General features: G+C 40.7%; 1 protein-coding gene across 5 annotated transcripts in view; it reads left to right on the top strand.

Annotated features, from left to right (window-relative positions):
* LOC112116985 (peripheral plasma membrane protein CASK) overlaps positions 1 to 15,480 on the top strand; it is a 408,250-nt gene that overhangs the window by 175,654 nt on the left and 217,116 nt on the right. For all 5 annotated transcript variants that reach the window (XM_024214779.3, XM_024214778.3, XM_024214777.3 and 2 more), the window contains one exon: positions 10,973 to 11,078. In XM_024214779.3, coding sequence (XP_024070547.1) covers positions 10,973 to 11,078 — 106 coding nt within the window. The remainder of the gene's footprint in view (positions 1 to 10,972; positions 11,079 to 15,480) is intronic.

Here is a 15,480-nt window from a genome sequence, read left to right as displayed (position 1 = left end):
GGGGCGGGGCTAGGGCAGAACGGGGGCGGGGCTCCTCCCGTCCTCTTTTTTCCGTGCTGAAATATGGTAACCCTAACCAGAGCCAAGATAGCTTTGGTAGCATCGCTTCAAAGAGTTCCACTAGTTGACATCTATTAAATGGAAACATGGGTTCGCTGCATGCTTTCACAAGACATTATGCCCTAGTGCAAGCTTCCACAGATGATGCATCCTTTGACTCAGCGGTCCTTTGGTCATCAATACTGCATTGGTCCTCGCACCTTCTTCCTCAATGAGAAATGCTTGTTAGTCACCCACAGTGCAGTATATCAGCACTCAAAGAAGAAAGAAAGGTTGCTTACCTTCTATAATAACTAAAGTTCTTGGAGATGTGTGGTCCCTATCAATATTTTATTACACTCTGTCCTTCCCTTCTGCTTTAGGATCTTTTTCTCGTGATTTGCAGTAGAGAAGGCACTGGAGAAGCAGTTGGGCTGCTCTGCTTCATTATCAAAGCTCTGTGTGCCTTAGTTTTCAACACTCTTATTTCTGTAAACATTGTTTGCACCAAAGAAACCAGATCTGAGTCAGGGGTCAGCTAGTCAGTGCTGGGGTTCTATAATCTCTAAGGTTATATGGTTTTTGGGGGGGGGGGTATATCTGATCATGTAATTTGAGTATCCGTGCTTACAAGGGGAGAAAGGTAAGGTTGTGCATGCAACATTAATTTGGCATTTCCTGACTTTTGAGTTTATAACCATGTGCGATTAAGTGTCTTACTAGTTGATTTGTTTTTTTTCTTTTGTACTGACAAAATTCATTCTTTATCTGAAGTAAATTATCACACATGGCTGCTGGCTCTGTAGCAACTTAAAGCATTTTTCCAAACTAGACAGTGTTAATGTGGTTTCATTGATTTTAATAGACCTCTGTTTGTGGTGAAATTTTTAATATATGAATGTTATCGGTACTCTGAATAGGAAGCTAATGGAGAGGTGGCAGTTACAAAAAGCAGTGAAATCGAGCAATAGGAGAAATGTATTTGGCAGCACAACCAGTAGAGGTTCAGTCAGTTTTTTTCATTGTGAACTGCCTCTTTGAAAGATTTATAACAGGCCGTTTTAATTGTCTTCAAGTTTAAACTTGGCATGTAGATTCTTTGACATGTGGCAAATTTATTTTTGCAGAATTTCATTTAAATTAATTATTTTGGAAAATACACCTCTTTTTCTTGCTCAGGGCCATAATCTGAGTAGGGTATTGTATTTATTGAAAAATTACTTTTTGCAAATATGCCACACTTTTATCCCTATGGTGTCCTAAGACAGCCTGAGTGCCACTTGAATGGAATTGTTTGTGGTAAAATGAAAGTTTTTAAGTCGATTCTAATATTCTTACTGTTTTCCTGACTTGGGTTGAAGAAAGCAGAAGACAAAATGCAGTAACAAAATAAACTGTATTTCAAGATAAAACTTTTTCTGCTAAAGAATGGTGAGCAGCTGATAACTGTGGTGATTTAAAGTCCCATCTACATTGTAATTACCTTCATGCTGGGAAACCCAGTTACAGCATGGTAGTACTCTGATATGTTAAAACATAGTGTTGGTTATGCAGCATAGACAGGGAGAGAACCATGTTATAGCACTGGACTTCAGCAAGGCTGTAGAATAGTTCAAGACTGATAGAGATGTGGCTCTGTCATGTCTACACTGCAAGTCTAAAACTCATTTTCACTGGGTAAAGGGACCCCATTATGTTGTTATGACATCCTCCAACATAGTGGTGGTTAGCTTAGACAGACCCATCATTTTTTTAGCTCTTGGGGAGAGGAGATTAAGATCCTTTTTAAAACAAAAAGTCAGCTAATTATGTTTCCCTTTCAGCATTGTGGTTTTACAAAGCAGTAATTATTTTAGCGCTGAAGGTGTGAATTATTAGCTGCTCTTGGTTTACTTTTATAAAATATACCTAATCAATGTAGTTCAGAATGCAGGTGCACAATATCTCTTGTGCATAGACTTCATATCAAAGACAAAAGCAAAAGGACAATACCACAAAAAACAATTCCCCTCCCTACCTTCCCCAATCACCACCTTACATTTGGTTGCCTAAGAGTGGACCTTGTGCAGTGCTCTGAAAATGCACAAAATGACATTTGTCAGACTAGCTTGAGAAGCAAATCCCAGTGAAGCAAATCCCCTTCCACCCCCTGTGATGTGGTGCTCTATTCACTGAAGGTATGGCACCCATTCCTGTAGTTGCACTGTCCCTCTGCCTCTGTCTCTTTGTCTGAAGCCCCTCTCTTGCCCCAAGGGCTGCTGCAGCCTCCTCGTGTCTCAGTCCTCCATCTAGGTCACTATTGTGGTTCCCCCTTCTGGGGGTAGGGGAAGTCTTTTGTCAAAAACAGGCTCAGGCAGTCTTCTTACTCACTGCCCTGCCGATGCCACTTCCTCAGTGGCTGGTTGGGGAATCCGGGTACGCCCCCTCTGCTGGGTTCCAGCTCAGGGACCCTGTAGTCAGCAGTCTGACCTGTACCTTGCTGCATTTCCCTGAGCCCTGTCCTAACCTTCTGGCTCTCCCTTCCATCTTTGGGTCTGCCCGCTTCACCACTCCCTCCTCTGAGGGAACAACTGCAGTCTACACAGCTCTGCAGCCTCCAAACACTCCTCCCTCTTCCCAGGGGGAGAGACTGCAGCCTTTCCCAGCAGCCTCCTCTATTGTCAACCTCCTGGTTTATATAGGCCCCGCCTGTTCCTGCACTAGTGAACTGCTTCTAATTAAGGCTTCTGTCCCAGTCTTAATGCCCCCTCAGGTTGCCACCTAATAGGGTAATTGGCCCCTCTAGCCTACCTTAAAAATCACAAGAAAACAAAAAGTACATGAATGATTAAATAAAAATCAGTCCTTTTCAGGTCACCTAAGATTCATAGAATTTAAGTTGCTTTTGTGGGAGACATCCGTATTAAGTGGATTGCACTGTCTGTGGTGGGGAGGTATTAAATCTATCATTCTTGTTTGTCTTGCTCACATGCACCCAGAAAAAATCACCACTGCTAATGCAGAATTATAACATTCTAAGATTGTTACACAGGCAAGCAACCAGCCAATGTAGACAACATTAAACACTATTTCTATAGCTGCTGTGCCGTTGATGTTTGAAATCACAACCACCTCTGGTGAAATTATAGCCCTGTAATTTACTTAATTGTTCTATACAGTATAATATAACAATTTTTTGGTGGCATCATCAGCTTTGAATGACTTATGGGGAGTGCAGAGGGAGAATATTCTTCTACAAAATCTTGATGACCTAGTAAGTGGATGGTCTTGGGCATATGTTAATTATTTAGAGAGGTGGAATAAATGTTCTGTTTTAATGCCATGAGTCTATTCTGTGTTATCTGGACCAATAAGAAAGTTGAAAATTGGCTAGATATAAGAGTACATTTAATTCTCTGCAATTTTTATAAAAAGACACTGTATGTGTTCAGTGGTGATCTATTGTCTGAATAACAATTTCATATTATGATCTGTGTTGCCCCCCAATGGGAAATCTGTAGGTATAATGTATGGGTTTTTTTCAGATTTACATAACCTTGATAACATGCTGTGATTAATTCTAGCAACAAATATTTTATTTTATAGAATTTTTGTTACTGTATTGAATTTGGTGAATTTGCACGTTTACAGGTGTGATAAAAGAAATCCAAGAAACCTGTAAAACTCCTTATTCGTGCTTATTCTGTTTATAAAAATGTATTTTAAATAAAGTATGTTCAAGATTTGTTTTAAGATTTCATGAAGTATATGACTTCTACTTAAAGTCCACTTTATAAAATGGTGAACAGGTTTTCCTACTTTATTTTAAATGAATAAAATGCATTCTAGTTTTTTGGGATTTGGTAGTGCCTTCCAGTCTCTACCATCCCTTTTTAAGATGGTTGCTCTAGTTCTGACAGGTTTTTTTAAAGCATATATGAGTCATGTGGACTCTGGGTTTTTAAGAAAAACAAACGTTTCAAATTACTTTTCTTAATCTCAATTATATATTGAAAATTTAAGAACTGCTTTGATGAGAAAAAAGCAGAATTTTTTCTTTTGCTGAGAAGAGGGACTTGAATATATTTATTCCTCTTCTGATTTAGTTCATTCAAGTTAAAGGTAGGAAAAGAGACACAAGTGTGGGTTTTTTCCCCTTGTTAATTCTCTGTGAATAGTGAAAAGGCTAGCACTCTTAAAAATTTTCAGATGTTTTTATTCTCAGAGGGGAAATATCTACTACTTCATCTGAAATTGTCAACTTGTAGTTACATCACTGATAAATACTGTGATCTGCAACTCAGCTATCTGCCGCTGAAGTCTTCCTACCAGCTTGAACATGTTCGTTGGTCAAGTAGAAGCTTTTAGATCTGTTTTTTTGTTTTTATATTTGTAATTTCTTGATCCTTTATATGCTTCATTCTGTGTGCTGTCAGATCACCTGCTGTGTAAAACCACTTCCAGTTGTCATCATCTTATTTAAACCACTTATTTTCCTGCCGTTCAATTGTTGCAGGTATAGTAAAGAAAAGAAAAAAATTCCTCCATGCTCCACTCCCTGAAAATAAAGATCAGCACAGGCAGGGATTCTAAATGTAGTCCATGCACTAAAGTTAATGTTGCTGCCTTTGTCTTTTTAAGTCTGGAGGATTTTGAATTTCCTATTGGCAAATCATTGATTCTTATTTGGAGAAAAGTTCTTTTTTGTTCACACTCTGTTCATTTGTGTTATGTACTGCACTTTTGATGATGCCAAGCCTGTGTTCATACCTAAATTTTTATTTCTGTTATTTATGGGACACAGCACTATATCCTGCATTTCCAAATGTTTGATAGTTTGAAATTAAATGAAAAGTGAAACATACCACCCACTAGCACATAAGACTATATATCCCATAATTAACACCCCATAATTTATTCACTAAATTATGTACTTTTGTTTTCTTTCTCTTCAAAATCTTCTCTAAATTCTTCTTTTCAGTGTACAGAATAACTATTTTCAAATTGTTGAGAGAGAAAACCAGTGAAAGATGTACTTTGTAATAGTGGTTTACCATTATCTTCCTTGGTATCAAGACTCTTGTTCCTGTCCACACAAACAGTACAAGGAGAGAGTAGGCAGCCTTATCTAGCCAGAAAGGTAAGAGTTGAGAATGTTGTCTATATGTACAAATTGCAGGTTGGCTAGTTTATCATAAATAATATGCAGGGCCGGCTCCAGCTTTTTTGCTGCCCCAAGAGGCGAAGCGAGAGGGGGGGAAAAAAGATAAAGCTGCGATCGGCGGCACTTCGGTGGCAGCTCTACCACGCCGCTTCGTTCTTCAGCGGCAATTCGGTGGCGGGTCCTTCCCTCCGAGAGGGACTGAGGGACTTGCCACCGAATTGTCACCAAAGACCCGGACGTGCCGCCCCTTTCGATTGGCCGCCCCAGGCACCTGCCTCCTTCGCTGGTGCCTGGAGCCGGCCCTGATAATATGGCTGCATTAATAAAAATGCACTTTAACTTAAATGTTGCTTTCTGTACTTTCTAAAATGTTTTCTCCATTTAGAAACCTTTGAAGTGGCAGGTTGAAGTCTGAAGAAAGCCATTGTGTTAATATGCCCGCTTTGACTGGTGAAACTCAAAAGTTTTGGTGCTAATTTGAATTGCCAAATCTTTTGAATTTCTCCTCTTCCTCAGTCATTAAAGTTGCCATAGTCTCCCTTCTTCTGACACAGCTCCTACCATCCCCAAAAGCCCTGGCTTCTCCCAAAATTTTATTTGACCTTTGTTGGCTGCCACCTTCCCCAATAAATACTTCTGATAGGAGTAAGTGGAATGGTGGAAAGTTACAGGGGAAAGAGAGACTTATCTAATCAGGGCCGGCTCTAGCTTTTTTGCTGCCCCAAGCAGCAAAAAAAAGCGCCGCCCCCCAGCCCCCTCGCCGAGCGCCAAGCCGCCCCCCCACCGAGCACCGCCGGAACCCCCCCCCCAGCCCCGAGCCCCCCGCTGCCCCCCCCACCGAGCGCCGCGCCGCGCCGCCGGAGCCCACCCCCGCCCCCTGCCGAGCGCCACCGGAACTCCCCCCAGAGTGCCGCCCGCCCCGCAGAGCGCCGCACTGCTGGAGCGCCCCCCGCGGAATGCCACGCCGCACTCACCCCGCCGCCCCTTACCAGGTGCCGCCCCAAGCATGTGCTTGGGTGCCTGGTGCCTGGAGCCGGCCCTGTATCTAATTTTCAAGTAATGGAATAAAAGTACTTATTTTTGAGTGGTTTGCCCATCTCTTTTTGTTCTGAGTGGATGCATTGTAAAAAGTTGACTCTAAGATTTGTTACTCTCTATTTTAAAAAAATAAAAAATAAACATGGTAGCAGCAAAAGGTTTAAGGCAATTATCTGCAATAGGCAACTCTTCTTAAGACTGATTAATACTCCTTTAAGATTTTCTGAAGAATTCCCTATAGGTCCAGGATATTTCAGAACCAAAATATAAAATCTTATAAATAAAATGGCATTAATGTTTTTTAAAGAACTAGAACTGGTCCTAGATTAGAAGATCATCTGTGCCCAGAGACTCATTCTGATTTTACAAGCCACTCTTTTTCTAACTGTTCATGTACCTGTTTTGTTTTCTTTTTTTCTGGAAAGGACGTCTTTAGCATGTTTATCACTACTAAGTAACTCTCAGGAGTATAATCTTCTCTGGAATATCCTACATTTTTAAGCTCCTATGAACACTAGCAAACTTTGCTGTACTTAAATCTGATGCTGAGAGATCAGTCCTAAATGGTCATTTTAAAAAATAATTTTCTGTAGCCACAACTCCTCCCCCTTTTCCTCCCCCACCCCCAAAAATCTCTGGCCTTATTTCTCCAAGATTAGCAGAGTCAATTTGTTCCCAAGTGTCTCTGTGGCCCATTTTAGAACCAGTGGGCCCTGGGTTATTTGTGCTCCTTGGTTTGAGTGCAGGTAGCAGCTCTAAACTTCCTGATTGTGTTAAATTATGGATAAGGTACAGTGTCTCCTGTGAGAGGCTAGGTGAATAAATAAATATGCAGCCCAGATGCCCTTTAAGGCAGTTAGTTATTGTCTTTTATAGAAATCAAGGACGAAGAAACAACACATTTTTAGGAGAAATGAAAGCATGAAATTAAAAGACTGGCTATAGGCAGAGTCAGGAATAAAAGAAAAAAGCATGGTAGTCGGGAGTAATTTGGTGTATGCAAAGAAATAACTAACTCCCAAAGCAATAATCAGTTGCTTCCTCTATCAAATAACAATCCTCCAAACTGAATATAATACAATTAGGGTTCCTTCTTTACCTTTCTGACCAAAAGCAACTTGAGAGGCTGTATTTCCTCCTCATGATACTGCCAGTTGCCTTACCCCAAACAGTGTGCTGTGCTCAGCATGCATGTCAGGACTGTTCTAGCCATGTGCATTCTATGGTATGGTGTGCCAGTACAGCTCCTAGCCCAGTCATTCCTCCTCCTCTTCTCTGGCCTGGCTATCACCAGCTGGCTGCTTCTCAGGCATACAGGTTAGGCAGACCTTTGGGGTGCTGAGGGTACTTTTCCTTTCTGGAGAGTCCTGATGGGCTCCTGGCTCAGAATTGTCAACCGTTTTATTTTGTGTCACTTTTCTCAGTTGCTGTTTCTGGGCTGATGTCTGTGCGAGCTGATTTTCATAGGACCCAAAATAGCAGGGTGGGGCTCCATTTATTAGAGTAAGCACAGTTTTACAATTTAGTCTTGCACATCAATTAAGTACCTAGTTCCAGGGTGGTGTGTCTCACACATACCATATATAGCATAACTAGATGGTGCCTTTTTCATTGATTTTGTATGAGGTTCTAGAATCTAAATCATACATATTTGTAAAATACTAGGAATGTGTCTGTCATGGATCACAGTGTGTGCTATTTCTTGTACCTCTCTGCAGTCTCTCATGAGTGACCCTTTGCAGGGACAGGCTCTGGGCCTCCAATGCACTTAAGGAGGAGTCCCATGACTTTGCTACTCTTAAACTGGATCCGTAGGTTTCAGCGCCCCGATTTCTCACCATGGCTCATTTAGGAAGACCAATTTGGTTTGGCTTCTTGCAGTAACCTTCTCTCTTAGGAACTTTATGACCAGAAAATATATGCAGTGATACAGTTCAGCATTTTCAAAACAAAGTGTTATTAATTAAACAGGAACACAGTAGTCAGAGAAATGGGTTAAAGTAACAAAAAAGGCCTACACACACAAATCTTACTTAAACTGAGTTCTTCCCTTGCAAATTTTGGGTAAGTTCCACTTGGCCTAGGCACCCCTACTCCTAGGCTGAGACAGCCAGCCAGCCCCTGCAGCATTCTGTTACTCTATCACACTCACTTGCAGCTGTTGCTGCCTGCTCACCCCCCTTCCTCTGTAGGGACTGTATAGGATTGCATGTAATAGGAAAGTCACTTAAGGATACTGGACATTAATGACTTGCGTGAAAAAAATCACGTTTGCCCCTAATCCAGAATTCATTTATTTTCAACTAAAACATTATGCTATTAAAACTCAGGTGAACGTTCACAGAATCCTGACTAGCATACAATCTACAGCTTCATTAAAGTTGACTTGAAAAATATGTGTGTGTTTGTTTGCAGAGACAATGAGTGCATCCTTAATTGGAGGTGGGTCCCTATCTAGGTTTTTATACTACAGTTACCACCATGGTATTAGAGCATCTGTATGTATGTCTGTCAATTTTTCAGAGTAGCGTGCAGTTTCTGGATATTGCTGGATTAAATATCTTTGACTGACCCGAGAAATTGTGGGTAAGATTCTGTGCTGTGCCTTTGGGAGGTGAAGGACAAATTTGCCTCCCAGAGGGAAGAGGTGCTTCCCAGTCCTGGGCTGCTCCAGGGGCTAAATTACTGCAGTTACTCCGGGCTGCCCTATTGGCTGTGGCACTGCTCAGAATCTCTGCAGTGCTGGAGACTGCCCCTGACATTCTCTACCTGTTTCCAGCCCCGCTCCAACACACCCCTCCCATCCGGGCTTGTTAGGGGGTCCTCAGGGGACATCCTGTGCCTGCTGTTTTCTTCTGTTCCTGCTCAGGGTGAATTCTTCCTTAGTGATAGCTGGAATTCTTAGAGCCCTTTAAGTGGCGCTAGCCATTTTACCTGTCTTAAATGGACCAGAGTGGAGCTGAGGATCTCATCCACACTCTTGTGTTGTTTTTAAAATGGAGTTGTTCTTCCAGAGGATATAGTAATGATTGCAAACTTAATTTGGTTTTCTCCCAGTTGAAGTGTTTATGTATTGTTTAAGCTTCCAAGTGCTCTTATTTGTTCTGAAGGTTATTTGAGTAAATAATAAAGGAAATATAATTGATTGTACATAGCTTTTGTGTTCCAGGGTATATTTCCGAAACCTATCAAAATGAGGCACTATGTACTCAACGATCGTAACTGGGAATTTAAATTAAAAGTAATTGCCGTGGCCAAAACTGTGTTCTTACAGTGCTGACCATTAAAAGTCAGCACTTGCCAATGCATCATTCATCAAAGCATCTTTTGAGTATATCTGTGCTAATAGTGGGGGAATGATTGGAGAGACTGATTTTGAATGGCCTCTGCTGTACTACTTTGATTACATAAGTACCCACTGTAATTCCATTTTACTGCAGGAATAGTCAGTCTGTCTGTTTTGACAGCAGAACATCCACCTGTGGATAATAATACATAAGATAAATATGCAAAGTTGGACCATCGTGGATGCCTGTAGCCTGAGTTGCCCCAGTTTGGAATAAAAACAACAATGTAGTAAAGCTGCACAGACTAAAACAAAAAAACTTTGTTTATAAGACGACAATTTGAGGGTTAACTAAGACTCCTCATAAATCTAAACATGATCTTATCATTACAGCAATACAACAAATAATATGCAAAGAAAAATAATAGCATCAAACATACAGATTTCTTCAGTACCAAAAGGTACATAGGCCACAAATCCTAAGCATTTAAAACATGCACCACTGATTTGGCATTTATGTCACCACACACTGTCCTGAGCTGAAAAAGCAGCAAACACCCAGTTCTTTGAATAGGCTGGTATCTTTCTCCTTGTGGTTATCTTCTGCTGCAATTAGTAAAAGCAGGCCTGTGAGCATCAGCCCTCAGGGCAGAAATCTCTTTCCCCCCCTCAGGTATGGCTCTGTCTCAACTAATTGAAGTTTGATGCCTTTTTTTTGTATAAACTTGGGAGTGGAGTTAGCCACCACCCTTGGAAATGTCCTACTGAGCATGCTCCAAGGGTTTGACTACCTACGCCCCCCCACACTCCCACCTAGGGTGGCCAGATGTCCAGATTTTATAAGGACAGTCCTGATATTTGGGGCTTTGTCTTATATAGGTGCCTTTTACCCCCACCGCCGTCCTTATTTTTCACACTTGCTGTCTGGTCACCCTACCCCCCGCTAGCCCAGACTGGCTGGAGTCAGTGGACAGGTGCTGTATTCTTCTGGCAATAAACCTGACTACTACCATTTAAAGGAAGAGTGACAGAAGCGTGGATTACACATGCGTAGCTGGGTATTACAAAACTAATGAACCTTAGTATGTAGTAGAGTAAATCAATTTTTCAAAATATGGTATATAGTTTTTTAAATAATCAGCTAATTCTATGCTTTAGAAAAAGAAATAACAGCTGCTGTTGTACTTTGCCACTAACAGATCCGATTTTGTGCCTTTACTAATGTTTCAGAAAAATTGTTACCTCTTTCCAGAAAAACAGTCTCTCAGAAAAGAGAAAGTGACTCATTGCTCTCTTGCCAATTTTGGTTACAAAGGCTAAAGACTATTTTGGAAATAATGTCAGATGTCAACCTTCCCAAAGAATATGTCCTTTTTTCTTTACTAATTGATCTTTAACTTCTTGGTATTGTACTATCAGTTTGTGATCAAGGCAACTAATATAACACTTTTCATTATCTTCCACAGATCTGAAGAGGGAAGCCAGTATCTGTCACATGCTGAAGCATCCCCATATTGTTGAATTATTGGAGACATACAGTTCAGATGGAATGCTTTATATGGTTTTCGAATTGTAAGTTTCCTCCTTGGTTTTTATCATGGTTATTTGAGTAATGACTAGAGCTGGGCAACATTTTTCAGGTGAATCGTTTCTTTGCCAAAATTGCAGTTACAGGGCAACCAGAATTATTTGTGAATTCATGTAGAATTCAGTAAATAGTTTTGGCTAAAAAAAAGGAATCTTTTTAAAGTCAAAACATCTTTTCAACATTTTCAAAACAAAATGTTTCAGCTTTTCATTTTGAAACATTTTTAGAAATTTAGCTGGATTTATTTCAAAAATAAATAAAGGGTAAAACAACTGGAAATGAAATGAATCAACAAAAAGAAAAAAAAATTGTTCAGATGAAACAAAACCATTTTAAAAATTTGTTTGGTTTGGCCTGCAAACTGAAAAATGTATTACTTGCTCAGCTCTAGTAATGACATGTTAAGCATAAAACATTATAATCTAAATCATTCCGATTTTTAATTTTGGTTGTAGATTTAAATTGAGATTTCTCAATTCTTAGTGAGTACATTTAAAGTGCTTCAGTTTTTGGTGACACTTTCTTTTAAAAGCAGTATGTTTTAAGTATAAAAGTTAATTTAGTTTGCAATGCTTCCTCGAGAGGTATGCAACAAAATTATTCTGTTGAATGATCATCCAAAAATTGATCTAAATTCACTTTACAGCAGGCTGTTTCTAAATTATTTTTAAAAATTATACCTGGAAAAAAGCAATTGGACAACATTTTTCAAACCTAGATATCTAAGGTTTGTCTCTTCAATACATAGATAGCACCTGCATAAACGTGGCCTAATTTTCTAAGACATTGAGTACCTGTAACTCCCATTGATTTCACAAGTAGATCAGCTTTCCCAGCACCTTTGAAAAATTAGACCACGTGTTTAGGTATCCGAGTATGAATTTAGGAGTTTGACTTTAGGCACTCCAGTTTAAAAATATGGGCCATTTCTTATCAAAATAATGGCTATAGTCCATATCAATATAAACAGCAAATTTTAACATTTTTTTCAGAGGCTTTGAATTAGTTGTGCTCAAACACTTTCAGGACTTCACACTTCTATCAACAGACTTCAGAGCAAAACAGCCATGTACAGTAACTCCTCACTGAAAGTCATCTCGGTTAATGTTTCATTGTTCCATCGCTAATCTATTAGAGAACATGCTCGTTTAAAGTTGCGCAATGTTTGCTTATAATGTCTTTTGGCCGCCACCTGCTAGTGGGTGGGGACTTGGGACCAGGGCGGGCCCCACAGATCAGCAACTCCCCCCTCCCTTCCCGTGCCCGCTCGCAGCAATTGGCTGTTTCCCTCTCAGGGAATGGGGGGGAGATGGGGACGGGGGAGGAGTGAGGACGCGGCGTGCTTGGGGTGAGGGGGCTGGATTGGGGGCAGAGCTGGGGGTTGAATACCCACCATCCCCGGCACTTTGGAAAGTCTGTACCTCTGCAGCTGTGCATGCGCCGTCCAGAGAAGGGAGTGGTGCGCTTCAGCGGGATAGTATGTTTTCCTCATCATGTTCAGGTTCCACAGGGAAGTGTTTGCAGCCACTGCCATGCTGTGTCTCCTCCCTCCCTTGGTGCTGCGTTGTAGAGTGTGAGGCTACATTAACAACATGTTAACCCTTGCGGGCTCAGCCGAGTGTTAGTTCATCATTTAGCAGCAAGGCATTCCCTGGGAAATATCCCACCTGATATCGACACGGTTGCTTTAGGAGAAGCTCAGGGAGCTCATGAGCAGTGCCCCAGACAATCCTCTGATTAGAACTTGTTTAAAACTTATACTGTATATGTATATAATGTCTTTTGTCTGGCAAAAAAAATTTCCCTGCAACCTAAACCCCCTATTACATTAATTCTTATGGGGAAATTGGATTCGCTTAACATCGTTTCGCTTAAAGTCGCATTTTTCAAGAACATAACTACATTAAGCAAGGAGTTACTGTACAAAAAATGGGAGTACTTGTGGCACCTTAGGGTATGTCTACACTACAGGATTAATCCGAATTTAGATAATTCGAATTTGGGAAACAGGTTGTATAAATTCGATTGTGCGCGGCCACACTAAGCACCTTAATTCGGTTTTAAACCACATTAATTCGGTGGTGTGCGGCCACACTACCCCATTAACTTAAACACAGTAATTCGGTGGTGTGCGTCCACACTAACCCTAATTCGAATTAACAAAATCGATTTAGGCTCTACTCCGTTCGTCGAGGTGGAGTACAGAAATCGATTTAAAGGGCCCTTTAATTCGAATTAACTGGCTCTGTAGTGTGGACGGGTGAAGGGTTAATTCGGATTAAGGCAGCTAAATCCGAATTAAAGTCCTAGTGTAGACCAGGCCCTAGAGACTAACTAATTTATTTGAGCATAAGCTTTCGTGGGGTACAGCCCACTTCTTCGGATGTAGCCCACAAAAGCTTATGCTCAAATAAATGTGTTAGTCTCTAAGGTGCCACAAATACTCCTGTTCTTTTTGCGGATACAGACTAACACGGCTGCTACTCTGAAACCGGTACAAAAAATGTAACTCTACATTTCTTTGTATTCTCAATGTAGAGCTAAATGGGCAGAGAAGATTGGTCTTAGCCTCCAAGGCTAGGTCTACACTACGGGGGGGGGGGGGGGGGCCCAAAAAACCCAACTTCCGCCACGCGAATAGCGTAGCTGAGGGGGCGAATTTTTGGGGGACTTACCTGGCTGTGAGGACGGCGGCGAGTTGACCGCTGCCGCGCCGCCGTCGACTCCGCTTCCGCCTCTTGCCGCGGTGGATTTCCGGAGTCGACGGAAGAGCCATCGGGGATCGATTTTATCGCGTCTTCACTAGACGCGATAAGTCGATCCCCAATAGATCGATTGCTACCCGCCGATTCGGCGGGTAGTGAAGACGTGCCCCAATTTGCAAGTGATCACAGGAAAGAAGACACATATGTTGGGCATGATATTAGCATCACACAAATTTCACCATTATTAAAATAATTGTTTTTTGTGGTTTGTCATCACACATTAGATTATTAATTTAAATGTGTAATGTCACAAATGTATATAAAATCCCAAAAAGCAAAGAAATGAAGCAGAAACTGTAATGTGTACTTACCTAAAATGAATTCCTGCAAACTTTCAGTAACTGTTTGAGACTCTCCTTTTTCTGCCCTCTTTTGATATTTTTTGTGTGTTTTGTTTTGTTTTTAAATGTGAGAGAAAGTTTTGCTAACATAATGAAGGTAAGTTTATAAAATGCTGTTACCTAATGCTGGGAAACACTTTTTCAAAATGGGAAAGTTCAGGATCGGATGAAGATGACAAAAATTACACTTCATTCATTAATGTGTGTCTACCTCCACCTACTGGTTAGAAGAGATGTTACTCAGGAGTCTGGAGTGGTATAGGAGTATTCAGTTTTTAAATATACAAATACATGTCTGTTAAGTACAAATATTATATGGGGGTCTTGGATACAAAATAAAAACATGGAAGTATTTATTTAAATCCCCCATAATAGGGGTGGCAATACTATTCAGTGCTGGGTGTGAGGTTCCTAGCAGAGTGCACCTGGGAACAAGCATCACCCCAATTAGGAATCTGTTTATTGGGTGGGGTCTGCATTTTGTGTAATGGGAGGGCAGGAGGGATGACAAAAGGGGAAATAAATATATGGAAACCGCCTTTTGACTGTAGTTTGAGGCATTCTTCATGACTCTAAAGCTATACATTTTCAAATTATTTGTGAGCATTTCTTTGTTTTTATGTTACTGGTTTTAAAAAAGAAATAAAAGTTTACTGAGGCAGTTTAGATACTTCTGTTAAATTGTAAAACCATTTCACCTCATATGAAAATATGTATTTGGTTCTTTTAGTTTGAAGATAATCAGTTTGCCCATATTGACTTATGGGAGAGCTAAGAAATAAAATGTTTCAGCAGTTAACAATCTTCTTGTTCAACAATAACTTTTTTAAAATGACTGAACCCCCCATCTCATTTGTGTTATGACTAGTTCTCATGAGTTAAGTCTGATAGCTAATTTGAAGGGGGAGACTCAGTTACAAATGGTAGAAAAATCACCCCTGAAGAATGCTAAACTGAGCATCTTCTACAAGTTTATCAAAGCTTGTAGTTTGTGTCCTCTGTTCCAAATGGTAGTGTCCCTTCCTAGTCTGACCAAGGACCTGGTGAGGACAGGAGTTATGGTTTTCAGGCTTTTGGGATGATATTCAAGAGGGGAAAACCACACACACACACACACAGAGTAAAATAATGCCTTTGCTTGCTCTCTGTCTTCTCTAAATCCTTCCAGGTTCACCTCTTCTCCCCATCCTGCATACCTAGAACAATGGGGATTTCATTTTCTCTTACCACTCCCCTGCACACACATGCCATGCATGTACATATGCTCTTGCCATCTGCTG

Source organism: Terrapene carolina, unplaced genomic scaffold (assembly GCF_002925995.2).
Source record: "Terrapene carolina triunguis isolate 2854851 unplaced genomic scaffold, T_m_triunguis-2.0 Scaffold24, whole genome shotgun sequence".
Classification (NCBI taxonomy): domain Eukaryota; kingdom Metazoa; phylum Chordata; order Testudines; family Emydidae; genus Terrapene; species Terrapene triunguis.
The sequence above is the reverse complement of the archived record's forward strand: the minus strand, read 5'-3'. Positions and strand labels throughout refer to the sequence as shown.